Source organism: Oncorhynchus kisutch, linkage group LG10, assembly GCF_002021735.2.
Source record: "Oncorhynchus kisutch isolate 150728-3 linkage group LG10, Okis_V2, whole genome shotgun sequence".
NCBI classification, from domain to species: Eukaryota; Metazoa; Chordata; class Actinopteri; order Salmoniformes; family Salmonidae; genus Oncorhynchus; species Oncorhynchus kisutch.
The window spans coordinates 1,175,599-1,189,035 of NC_034183.2; the positions used below are offsets into that span (position 1 = coordinate 1,175,599).

General features: G+C 40.1%; 1 protein-coding gene across 2 annotated transcripts in view; it reads left to right on the top strand.

The window, feature by feature from the left end:
* The window catches only part of man2c1 (mannosidase, alpha, class 2C, member 1), a 63,907-nt gene extending 53,175 nt beyond the window's left edge, over nt 1–10,732 (top strand). For both annotated transcript variants that reach the window (XM_031832871.1, XM_031832872.1), the window contains 3 exons: nt 9,398–9,546; nt 9,867–9,970; nt 10,137–10,732. In XM_031832871.1, coding sequence (XP_031688731.1) covers nt 9,398–9,546; nt 9,867–9,970; nt 10,137–10,251 — 368 coding nt within the window. In that variant the 3' untranslated portion in view covers nt 10,252–10,732. The remainder of the gene's footprint in view (nt 1–9,397; nt 9,547–9,866; nt 9,971–10,136) is intronic.
* Nucleotides 10,733–13,437: the final 2,705 nt, after the last annotated feature.

The following is a 13,437-nucleotide window of genomic DNA, read 5'->3' on the forward strand; positions in this document are numbered from 1 at the left end:
GTGTTGTTTTACAGGGTCAGTCATAGTGCTATGATAGGTGTTGTTTTACAGGGTCAGTCATAGTAGTGTAATGTGTTGTTTTACAGGGTCAGTCATAGTAGTATGATAGGTGTTGTTTTACAGGGTCAGTCATAGTAGTATGATAGGTGTTGTTTTACAGGGTCAGTCATAGTAGTATGATAGGTGTTGTTTTACAGGGTCAGTCATAGTAGTATGATAGGTGTTGTTTTATAGGGTCAGTCATAGTAGTGTGATAGGTGTTGTTTTACACGGTCAGTCATAGTGGTATGATAGGTGTTGTTTTACAGGGTCAGTCATAGTAGTGTAATGTGTTGTTTTACAGGGTCAATCATAGTAGTATGATAGGTGTTGTTTTACAGGGTCAGTCATAGTAGTATGATAGGTGTTGTTTTACAGGGTCAGTCATAGTAGTATGATAGGTGTTGTTTTACAGGGTCAGTCATAGTAGTATGATAGGTGTTGTTTTACAGGGTCAGTCATAGTAGTATGATAGGTGTTGTTTTACAGGGTCAGTCATAGTAGTATGATAGGTGTTGTTTTACAGGGTCAGTCATAGTAGTGTGATAGGTGTTGTTTTACAGGGTCAGTCATAGTAGTATGATAGGTGTTGTTTTATAGGGTCAGTCATAGTAGTGTGATAGGTGTTGTTTTACACGGTCAGTCATAGCAGTATGATAGGTGTTGTTTTACAGGGTCAGTCATAGTAGTATGATAGGTGTTGTTTTACAGGGTCAGTCATAGTAGTATGATAGGTGTTGTTTTACAGGGTCAGTCATAGTAGTATGATAGGTGTTGTTTTACAGGGTCAGTCATAGTAGTATGATAGGTGTTGTTTTATAGGGTCAGTCATAGTAGTGTGATAGGTGTTGTTTTACAGGGTCAGTCATAGTGGTATGATAGGTGTTGTTTTACACGGTCAGTCATAGTGGTATGATAGCTGTTGTTTTACAGGGTTAGTCATAGTAGTGTAATGTGTTGTTTTACAGGGTCAGTCATAGTAGTATGATAGGTGTTGTTTTACAGGGTCAGTCATAGTAGTATGATAGGTGTTGTTTTATAGGGTCAGTCATAGTAGTGTGATAGGTGTTGTTTTACAGGGTCAGTCATAGTGGTATGATAGGTGTTGTTTTACACGGTCAGTCATAGTGGTATGATAGCAGTTGTTTTACAGGGTTAGTCATAGTAGTGTAATGTGTTGTTTTACAGGGTCAGTCATAGTAGTGTGATAGGTGTTGTTTTACAGGGTCAGTCATAGTAGTATGATAGGTGTTGTTTTACAGGGTCAGTCATAGTAGTATGATAGGTGCAGTGTAATGTGTTGTTTTACAGGGTCAGTCATAGTGGTATGATAGGTGTTGTTTTACAAGGTCAGTCATAGTAGTATGATAGGTGCAGTGTAATGTGTTGTTTTACAGGGTCAGTCATAGTGGTATGATAGGTGTTGTTTTACACGGTCAGTCATAGTGGTATGATAGCTGTTGTTTTACAGGGTTAGTCATAGTAGTGTAATGTGTTGTTTTACAGGGTCAGTCATAGTAGTGTGATAGGTGTTGTTTTACAGGGTCAGTCATAGTAGTATGATAGGTGTTGTTTTACAGGGTCAGTCATAGTAGTATGATAGGTGCAGTGTAATGTGTTGTTTTACAGGGTCAGTCATAGTGGTATGATAGGTGTTGTTTTACAGGGTCAGTCATAGTAGTATGATAGGTGCAGTGTAATGTGTTGTTTTACAGGGTCAGTCATAGTGGTATGATAGGTGTTGTTTTACAGGGTCAGTCATAGTGTGGTATGATAGGTGTTGTTTTACAGGGTCAGTCATAGGAGTATGATAGGTGTTGTTTTACAGGGTCAGTCATAGTAGTATGATAGGTGTTGTTTTACAGGGTCAGTCATAGTAGTATGATAGGTGTTGTTTTACAGGGTCAGTCATAGTAGTATGATAGGTGTTGTTTTACAGGGTCAGTCATAGTAGTATGATAGGTGTTGTTTTACAGGGTCAGTCATAGTGGTATGATAGGTGTTGTTTTACACGGTCAGTCATAGTGGTATGATAGCTGTTGTTTTACAGGGTTAGTCATAGTAGTGTAATGTGTTGTTTTACAGGGTCAGTCATAGTAGTATGATAGGTGTTGTTTTACAGGGTCAGTCATAGTAGTATGATAGGTGTTGTTTTATAGGGTCAGTCATAGTAGTGTGATAGGTGTTGTTTTACAGGGTCAGTCATAGTGGTATGATAGGTGTTGTTTTACACGGTCAGTCATAGTGGTATGATAGCTGTTGTTTTACAGGGTTAGTCATAGTAGTGTAATGTGTTGTTTTACAGGGTCAGTCATAGTAGTGTGATAGGTGTTGTTTTACAGGGTCAGTCATAGTAGTATGATAGGTGTTGTTTTACAGGGTCAGTCATAGTAGTATGATAGGTGCAGTGTAATGTGTTGTTTTACAGGGTCAGTCATAGTGGTATGATAGGTGTTGTTTTACAGGGTCAGTCATAGTAGTATGATAGGTGCAGTGTAATGTGTTGTTTTACAGGGTCAGTCATAGTGGTATGATAGGTGTTGTTTTACAGGGTCAGTCATAGTGTGGTATGATAGGTGTTGTTTTACAGGGTCAGTCATAGGAGTATGATAGGTGTTGTTTTACAGGGTCAGTCATAGTAGTATGATAGGTGTTGTTTTACAGGGTCAGTCATAGTAGTATGATAGGTGTTGTTTTACAGGGTCAGTCATAGTAGTATGATAGGTGTTGTTTTACAGGGTCAGTCATAGTAGTATGATAGGTGTTGTTTTACAGGGTCAGTCATAGTAGTATGATAGGTGTTGTTTTATAGGGTCAGTCATAGTAGTGTGATAGGTGTTGTTTTACAGGGTCAGTCATAGTGGTATAATAGGTGTTGTTTTACAGGGTCAGTCATAGTAGTATGATAGGTGCAGTGTAATGTGTTGTTTTACAGGGTCAGTCATAGTGGTATGATAGGTGTTGTTTTACAGGGTCAGTCATAGTAGTATGATAGGTGCAGTGTAATGTGTTGTTTTACAGGGTCAGTCATAGTGGTATGATAGGTGTTGTTTTACAGGGTCAGTAATAGTGTGGTATGATAGGTGTTGTTTTACAGGGTCAGTCATAGGAGTATGATAGGTGTTGTTTTACAGGGTCAGTCAAAGTAGTATGATAGGTGTTGTTTTACAGGGTCAGTCATAGTAGTATGATAGGTGTTGTTTTACAGGGTCAGTCATAGTAGTATGATAGGTGTTGTTTTACAGGGTCAGTCATAGTAGTATGATAGGTGTTGTTTTACAGGGTCAGTCATAGTAGTATGATAGGTGTTGTTTTACAGGGTCAGTCATAGTAGTATGATAGGTGTTGTTTTATAGGGTCAGTCATAGTAGTGTGATAGGTGTTGTTTTGCAGGGTCAGTCATAGTAGTATGATAGGTGCAGTGTAATGTGTTGTTTTACAGGGTCAGTCATAGTGGTATGATAGGTGTTGTTTTACAGGGTCAGTCATAGTGTGGTATGATAGGTGTTGTTTTACAGGGTCAGTCATAGTAGTATGATAGTTGTTGTTTTACAGGGTCAGTCATAGTAGTATGATAGGTGCAGTGTAATGTGTTGTTTTACAGGGTCAGTCATAGTGGTATGATAGGTGTTGTTTTACAGGGTCAGTCATAGTAGTATGATAGGTGCAGTGTAATGTGTTGTTTTACAGGGTCAGTCATAGTGGTATGATAGGTGTTGTTTTACAGGGTCAGTCATAGTGTGGTATGATAGGTGTTGTTTTACAGGGTCAGTCATAGGAGTATGATAGGTGTTGTTTTACAGGGTCAGTCATAGGAGTGTGATAGGTGTTGTTTTACAGGGTCAGTCATAGTAGTATGATAGGTGCAGTGTAATGTGTTGTTTTACAGGGTCAGTCATAGTGGTATGATAGGTGTTGTTTTACAGGGTCAGTCATAGTGTGGTATGATAGGTGTTGTTTTACAGGGTCAGTCATAGTGTGGTATGATAGGTGTTGTTTTACAGGGTCAGTCATAGTAGTATGATAGTTGTTGTTTTACAGGGTCAGTCATAGTGGTATAATAGGTGTTGTTTTACAGGGTCAGTCATAGTAGTATGATAGGTGCAGTGTAATGTGTTGTTTTACAGGGTCAGTCATAGTGGTATGATAGGTGTTGTTTTACAGGGTCAGTCATAGTAGTATGATAGGTGCAGTGTAATGTGTTGTTTTACAGGGTCAGTCATAGTGGTATGATAGGTGTTGTTTTACAGGGTCAGTCATAGTGTGGTATGATAGGTGTTGTTTTACAGGGTCAGTCATAGGAGTATGATAGGTGTTGTTTTACAGGGTCAGTCATAGGAGTGTGATAGGTGTTGTTTTACAGGGTCAGTCATAGTAGTATGATAGGTGTTGTTTTACAGGGTCAGTCATAGTAGTATGATAGGTGTTGTTTTATAGGGTCAGTCATAGTAGTATGATAGGTGTTGTTTTACAGGGTCAGTCATAGTAGTGTGATAGGTGTTGTTTTACAGGGTCAGTCATAGTGGTATGATAGGTGTTGTTTTACAGGGTCAGTCATAGTGGTATGATAGGTGTTGTTTTACAGGGTCAGTCATAGTGGTATGATAGGTGTTGTTTTACAGGGCCAGTCATAGTAGTATGATAGGTGTTGTTTTACAGGGTCAGTCATAGTAGTGTGATAGGTGTTGTTTTACAGGGTCAGTCATAGTGGTATGATAGGTGTTGTTTTACACAGTCAGTCATAGTGGTATGATAGGTGTTGTTTTACACAGTCAGTCATAGTGGTATGATAGGTGTTGTTTTACAGGGTCAGTCATAGTAGTGTAATGTGTTGTTTTACAGGGTCAGTCATAGTAGTGTAATGTGTTGTTTTACAGGGTCAGTCATAGTAGTATGATAGGTGTTGTTTTACAGGGTCAGTCATAGTAGTATGATAGGTGTTGTTTTACAGGGTCAGTCATAGTAGTATGATAGGTGTTGTTTTACAGGGTCAGTCATAGTAGTATGATAGGTGTTGTTTTACAGGGTCAGTCATAGTAGTATGATAGGTGTTGTTTTACAGGGTTAGTCATAGTAGTATGATAGGTGTTGTTTTACAGGGTCAGTCATAGTAGTGTGATAGGTGTTGTTTTACACGGTCAGTCATAGTGGTATGATAGGTGTTGTTTTACAGGGTCAGTCATAGTAGTGTAATGTGTTGTTTTACAGGGTCAATCATAGTAGTATGATAGGTGTTGTTTTACAGGGTCAATCATAGTAGTATGATAGGTGTTGTTTTACAGGGTCAATCATAGTAGTATGATAGGTGTTGTTTTACAGGGTCAGTCATAGTAGTATGATAGGTGTTGTTTTACAGGGTCAGTCATAGTAGTATGATAGGTGTTGTTTTACAGGGTCAGTCATAGTAGTATGATATGTGTTGTTTTACAGGGTCAGTCATAGTAGTGTGATAGGTGTTGTTTTACAGGGTCAGTCATAGTAGTATGATAGGTGTTGTTTTATAGGGTCAGTCATAGTAGTGTGATAGGTGCAGTGTAATGTGTTGTTTTACAGGGTCAGTCATAGTGGTATGATAGGTGTTGTTTTACAGGGTCAGTCATAGTAGTATGATAGGTGCAGTGTAATGTGTTGTTTTACAGGGTCAGTCATAGTGGTATGATAGGTGTTGTTTTACACAGTCAGTCATAGTGGTATGATAGGTGTTGTTTTACAGGGTCAGTCATAGTGCTATGATAGGTGTTGTTTTACAGGGTCAGTCATAGTAGTGTAATGTGTTGTTTTACAGGGTCAGTCATAGTAGTATGATAGGTGTTGTTTTACAGGGTCAGTCATAGTAGTATGATAGGTGTTGTTTTACAGGGTCAGTCATAGTAGTATGATAGGTGTTGTTTTACAGGGTCAGTCATAGTAGTATGATAGGTGTTGTTTTACAGGGTCAATCATAGTGGTATGATAGGTGTTGTTTTACAGGGTCAGTCATAGTAGTGTGATAGGTGTTGTTTTACAGGGTCAGTCATAGTAGTATGATAGGTGTTGTTTTATAGGGTCAGTCATAGTAGTATGATATGTGTTGTTTTACAGGGTCAGTCATAGTAGTGTGATAGGTGTTGTTTTATAGGGTCAGTCATAGTAGTGTGATAGGTGTTGTTTTACACGGTCAGTCATAGTAGTATGATAGGTGTTGTTTTACAGGGTCAGTCATAGTAGTGTGATAGGTGTTGTTTTACAGGGTCAGTCATAGTAGTATGATAGGTGTTGTTTTACAGGGTCAGTTATAGTAGTGTGATAGGTGTTGTTTTACAGGGTCAGTCATAGTGGTATAATAGGTGTTGTTTTACAGGGTCAGTCATAGTAGTATGATAGGTGCAGTGTAATGTGTTGTTTTACAGGGTCAGTCATAGTGGTATGATAGGTGTTGTTTTACAGGGTCAGCCATAGTAGTATGATAGGTGCAGTGTAATGTGTTGTTTTACAGGGTCAGTCATAGTGGTATGATAGGTGTTGTTTTACAGGGTCAGTCATAGGAGTATGATAGGTGTTGTTTTGCAGGGTCAGTCATAGGAGTATGATAGGTGTTGTTTTACAGGGTCAGTCATAGTAGTATGATAGGTGTTGTTTTACAGGGTCAGTCATAGTAGTATGATAGGTGTTGTTTTACAGGGTCAGTCATAGTAGTGTGATAGGTGTTGTTTTACAGGGTCAGTCATAGTAGTATGATAGGTGTTGTTTTATAGGGTCAGTCATAGTAGTGTGATAGGTGCAGTGTAATGTGTTATTTTACAGGGTCAGTCATAGTAGTATGATAGGTGTTGTTTTACAGGGTCAGTCATAGGAGTATGATAGGTGTTGTTTTACAGGGTCAGTCATAGTAGTATGATAGGTGTTGTTTTACAGGGTCAGTCATAGTAGTATGATAGGTGCAGTGTAATGTGTTGTTTTACAGGGTCAGTCATAGTGGTATGATAGGTGTTGTTTTACAGGGTCAGCCATAGTAGTATGATAGGTGCAGTGTAATGTGTTGTTTTACAGGGTCAGTCATAGTGGTATGATAGGTGTTGTTTTACAGGGTCAGTCATAGTGTGGTATGATAGGTGTTGTTTTACAGGGTCAGTCATAGGAGTATGATAGGTGTTGTTTTGCAGGGTCAGTCATAGGAGTATGATAGGTGTTGTTTTACAGGGTCAGTCATAGTAGTATGATAGGTGTTGTTTTACAGGGTCAGTCATAGTAGTATGATAGGTGTTGTTTTACAGGGTCAGTCATAGTAGTGTGATAGGTGTTGTTTTACAGGGTCAGTCATAGTAGTATGATAGGTGTTGTTTTATAGGGTCAGTCATAGTAGTGTGATAGGTGCAGTGTAATGTGTTATTTTACAGGGTCAGTCATAGTAGTATGATAGGTGTTGTTTTACAGGGTCAGTCATAGGAGTATGATAGGTGTTGTTTTACAGGGTCAGTCATAGTAGTATGATAGGTGTTGTTTTACAGGGTCAGTCATAGGAGTATGATAGGTGTTGTTTTATAGGGTCAGTCATAGTAGTATGATAGGTGTTGTTTTACAGGGTCAGTCATAGTAGTATGATAGGTGTTGTTTTACAGGGTCAGTCATAGGAGTATGATAGGTGTTGTTTTACAGGGTCAGTCATAGTAGTGTGATAGGTGTTGTTTTACAGGGTCAGTCATAGTGGTATAATAGGTGTTGTTTTACAGGGTCAGTCATAGTAGTATGATAGGTGCAGTGTAATGTGTTGTTTTACAGGGTCAGTTATAGTGGTATGATAGGTGTTGTTTTACAGGGTCAGTCATAGTGTGGTATGATAGGTGTTGTTTTACAGGGTCAGTCATAGTGGTATAATAGGTGTTGTTTTACAGGGTCAGTCATAGTAGTATGATAGGTGCAGTGTAATGTGTTGTTTTACAGGGTCAGTTATAGTGGTATGATAGGTGTTGTTTTACAGGGTCAGTCATAGTGTGGTATGATAGGTGTTGTTTTACAGGGTCAGTCATAGTGGTATAATAGGTGTTGTTTTACAGGGTCAGTCATAGTAGTATGATAGGTGCAGTGTAATGTGTTGTTTTACAGGGTCAGTCATAGTGGTATGATAGGTGTTGTTTTACAGGGTCAGTCATAGTATTATGATAGGTGTTGTTTTACAGGGTCAGTCATAGTGTGGTATGATAGGTGTTGTTTTACAGGGTCAGTCATAGGAGTATGATAGGTGTTGTTTTGCAGGGTCAGTCATAGGAGTATGATAGGTGTTGTTTTACAGGGTCAGTCATAGTAGTATGATAGGTGTTGTTTTACAGGGTCAGTCATAGTAGTATGATAGGTGTTGTTTTACAGGGTCAGTCATAGTAGTGTGATAGGTGTTGTTTTACAGGGTCAGTCATAGTAGTATGATAGGTGTTGTTTTATAGGGTCAGTCATAGTAGTGTGATAGGTGCAGTGTAATGTGTTATTTTACAGGGTCAGTCATAGTAGTATGATAGGTGTTGTTTTACAGGGTCAGTCATAGGAGTATGATAGGTGTTGTTTTACAGGGTCAGTCATAGTAGTATGATAGGTGTTGTTTTACAGGGTCAGTCATAGGAGTATGATAGGTGTTGTTTTATAGGGTCAGTCATAGTAGTATGATAGGTGTTGTTTTACAGGGTCAGTCATAGTAGTATGATAGGTGTTGTTTTACAGGGTCAGTCATAGGAGTATGATAGGTGTTGTTTTACAGGGTCAGTCATAGTAGTGTGATAGGTGTTGTTTTACAGGGTCAGTCATAGTGGTATAATAGGTGTTGTTTTACAGGGTCAGTCATAGTAGTATGATAGGTGCAGTGTAATGTGTTGTTTTACAGGGTCAGTTATAGTGGTATGATAGGTGTTGTTTTACAGGGTCAGTCATAGTGTGGTATGATAGGTGTTGTTTTACAGGGTCAGTCATAGTGGTATAATAGGTGTTGTTTTACAGGGTCAGTCATAGTAGTATGATAGGTGCAGTGTAATGTGTTGTTTTACAGGGTCAGTCATAGTGGTATGATAGGTGTTGTTTTACAGGGTCAGTCATAGTATTATGATAGGTGTTGTTTTGCAGGGTCAGTCATAGGAGTATGATAGGTGTTGTTTTACAGGGTCAGTCATAGTAGTATGATAGGTGTTGTTTTACAGGGTCAGTCATAGTAGTATGATAGGTGTTGTTTTACAGGGTCAGTCATAGTAGTATGATAGGTGTTGTTTTACAGGGTCAGTCATAGTAGTATGATAGGTGTTGTTTTACAGGGTAGTATAGTAGGTGGGTCTTGGGTATTCAAACCAGCGACCTTTCGGTTACTGGCCAAACTCTCTAACCGCTACCTGCTGCCCTACAGGAACCTTCCAGGAAGCGTCAGTCATCCAGTGGGCCTACAACCTCAACAACCCTCTGAGGCTGATCGACAACGCCCCCGGCTCCCATACTGTAGCCTGGAGCGCCTTCTCTGTCAGCGCTGCAGCCGTCATCCTGGAGACCGTCAAGCAGGTGGGTATCCTGCCAGGAAATAACCCTTTCTTCTTTTCCAACACTGCCTGTAAATAAATGATGTGCTGTGTCATAGTAGGTGGGGTGAGGTTAGACAAGGGTCCATTTCCTGGGAGGGTACCAACTAGTGTCGATGCTGACTAGCTGACTGAATGGCTGATGATGACAGATGGGGCCTGCTTTACTGTAGTACTTGATGTTCAGCCACGTTTGGATTGAATTGCTTGTTTCATTGCTGATTGTTGTATTTCCTGACGGTTTCCATCAATGTATTTGAATGCGAAATCAACTCCACTGGTCCTTTTTTTCTCTCCCGACAGGCGGAGGACAGGAAGGATGGTCTGGTAGTACGGCTCTACGAGTCACATGGCAGTAGTGTCAGTGTGTACCTCACGACAGGCTTCCCCATCACAGAGGCTTGGCAGTGAGTTCTACAGTATAATCAGTTAGGGTTGTGAAGGGGCTTTAGACAGTTGTACTAAACCTCCCCTCTCCGTCACTGAGGCGTCTTCATGTTTGTGTAACTAAGTCTCTACACCCTGCTGCTGTTTTCAACCACTGAACCCTCTTCTCATTCGTCCTCTCCTCAGCTGTGATCTACTGGAGCGAGTGGATCCCTCTCGCCCTGCACCAATCACAGCCTCCGGAATCTCTATCAGCTTCAGTCCTTTCCAGATTGTGTCCCTTCTACTGTACCTGAAGTAAAATGGTTTGGGGGCTGGTCTGAATGTAATTTTTCCCTGTAAATTACGTTCAGCTTATAAAGGCTTCATTATGCCTTCATAAGCACTGCATACATGTGTTATATAGCATCTATAACTGTATGTCATGCTTTCAAAAGGTTTCATAAATGTGTCATCGCCCACTGTGGAATATGATAAAAACATGCTTTATAAAGGATGACATGTTGTTCTCTAAAGTGACGTCATGAGTGTGGAAGGTCTGGTACACCAACGCATCAAGGTTAGGTTTAAATTCTCAATTTAAAGAGATCCATTGTGGAAATGGGAAGTTTTTAGCTATAATAACTTTGACTGTTAGTGGTGATGATGACAAATACGGTCACTCCCACTAAGATGAACTCTGATTGGTTGATCTTTACAGTATGTAGCTACAGTATGTAATCTAACAACAAACTAATCTAAATGACAATAAAGGTGAACTTGTTTTTCGCGGTCCAGTGGAAGCACAAGTGGGCATTTGATTTGTAAACCTGTCACATTATCAGCGTCTTGTCAGCAACACAAAAAAAAAGTACTCCCAAAGTCTAAACATTTACAATGATTCAAATTTGTTCATATTTCAGTGACATTTGCATTAACCTCTACAGGATCGGTGACACCCCCCCCACGACGGTTGAGCTAACGTGATTAGCATGAGGTTGTAAGTAACAAGAACATGTCCCAGGACATAGACATATCTGATTTTGGCAGAAAGCTTAAATTCTTGTTAATCTAACTGCACTGTCCAATTTACAGTAGCTATTAGAGTGAAATAATACCATGCTGTTGTTTGAGGAAAGTGGCACAATTATGAACTTGAAAATGTATTAATAAACCAGTTAGGCATATTTGGGCAGACTTGATACAACATTTTGAACAGAAATACAATGGTTCATTGGATCAGTCTAAAACGTTGCACATACACTGCTGCCATCTAGTGGCCAAAATCTAAATTGTGCCTAATTCCTAAATCAAATATTGGCCTCTAGCATTTCAAAGACTGGGGGGGGAAGCATGATTTTTTTATTTTTTTATTATCTTTTATCAGATCTAATGTGTTATTCTCTTACATTAATTTCACATTTCCACAAAAACTTCAAAGTGTTTCCTTTCAAATGGCATCAAGAATATCCATATCCTTACTTCAGGTCCTGAGCTACAGGCAGTTAGATTTGGGTTGTTATTTCAGGTCCTGAGCTACAGGCAGTTAGATTTGGGTTGTTATTTCAGGTCCTGAGCTTCAGGCAGTTAGATTTGGGTTGTTATTTCAGGGCCTGAGCTACAGGCAGTTAGATTTGGGTTGTTATTTCAGGTCCTGAGCTTCAGGCAGTTAGATTTGGGTTGTTATTTCAGGTCCTGAGCTTCAGGCAGTTAGATTTGGGTCCTGAGCTACAGGCAGTTAGATTTGGGTCCTGAGCTACAGGCAGTTAGATTTGGGTTGTTATTTCAGGTCCTGAGCTACAGGCAGTTAGATTTGGGTTGTTATTTCAGGTCCTGAGCTACAGGCAGTTAGAGAGAGAATAAAGTAGACGGCACGGGTCAAAATTTGGATTTATGACCATGTGTCCATGATGACGTGTACATGTCCAAATATATGGGCCTCCGTCCAGGCCATCCTGTTCCTGTGGTCATGTGTTAGAGGGTGTGTTATTTTATTTCTTTATTGCATCTATTCCTTTGAAGTTATCATGCTGATTGATGTCTAGGGACCTGGTTGAACTGGGGGGGTTATGTGTTGGAACTTTTGAAAGAGTATGGCCCCCCACCCCCAGTTTTATTGTCCTTATGGTTATCTATGAAGCAGGAATGTGTGTGTGTTAGAAACGAGGTCCCTTGGCATTGTGTCCCTTTCAAGCTTTCAACAACAATTAAACAGCCATCTAAATAATGTTTCTCAGCCTGGTTTCCCCCCCCCCACCCCCACCCCGGGTTAAACATTGATATCTCTAATCAGCGCCTGGTGCCCCCCCCCCCCGGGGTTAAACATTGATATCTCTAATCAGCGCCTGGTGCCTGGTGCCCCCCCCCCCCCGGGGTTAAACATTGATATCTCTAATCAGCGCCCGGTGCCCCCCCACCCCAGGTTGTAGACAAAATGTCTCGACATCCCCTCCTGTTGTTTGAATTCACTGCCTTTGTTCTCTAAACCAAATATACAAATGTCTGCATAATGAAAGACATGAGAACTGTATCCAACAATGCATGTCCATCTGTTTTAAACAGGGATATTGTCAGTAAGGTCACTGAGACTAACAATAGACAATAGTTATTGTGGGAGGTTTAGGGTTAAAATATATGGGAAGGATCAGGAATGTTAAAGATTTGGTCACTGTGGCGATTTTGAAAGAGGGAGATTAGAACCACAAAGTAATAGGTTGGTAAGAGATCCTAAAGGTAATTTCATATTTCGGTTTAGGGGGTTATTAACTTTATGGGAAACTATATTCACACTGTGGATTATAAACATGTACATACATTGAGCGCCAGTTCTTGAATCCGTACATTTTCAGCCCTGTAGCCCTTCTTGGGCCGGGATGATTCTGCGCAATGCATTTGGGCCACAGTTGTGCGCGTTGGTTGTTGGGGCATGGAATGTGTAGCGAGTGGGTTGAGGTTCCCGGGGGAGTTGTCGGGGACGTTTAAATTCTCTGTTCTTGGAGTGTTTGGAAAACCTTTCATACAAAAAGGCAGAATACTGTCTGTTTCATCGGTTCCTCCGATGTCGTTCAGAGTCCCTAATGCATCAAAGTCACCCGTTGTGTCAGTTGTCCATCATACCTAAAAAAATGTTTAAAAAATTGTTTACTATAGCCGTCTACTTTATTCTCTCTAGTTAGATTTGGGTATGTCATTGTAGGTCCTGAGCTACAGGCAGTTAGATTTGGGTTGTTATTTCAGGTCCTGAGCTACAGGCAGTTAGATTTGGGTCGTTATTTCAGGAGGAAATGGAAGGAAAAAAGTGTCTGATCTTTGAGGGTTTAAACATTTATTTCCTAGGTCATATCAATGCCCCCAATGCAAATCACTGTATATGGAATACATATCCAAAGAAAATGGAATTTGTGGAAAAAACAGAAGTGGGCAGAATAAAAGGCCAACATGTTCTGCATAACTGCACTTTAGTGTCGACCTGCAGCATTTTGGTGGAAGTTGAGGTCAGGTCCAATGT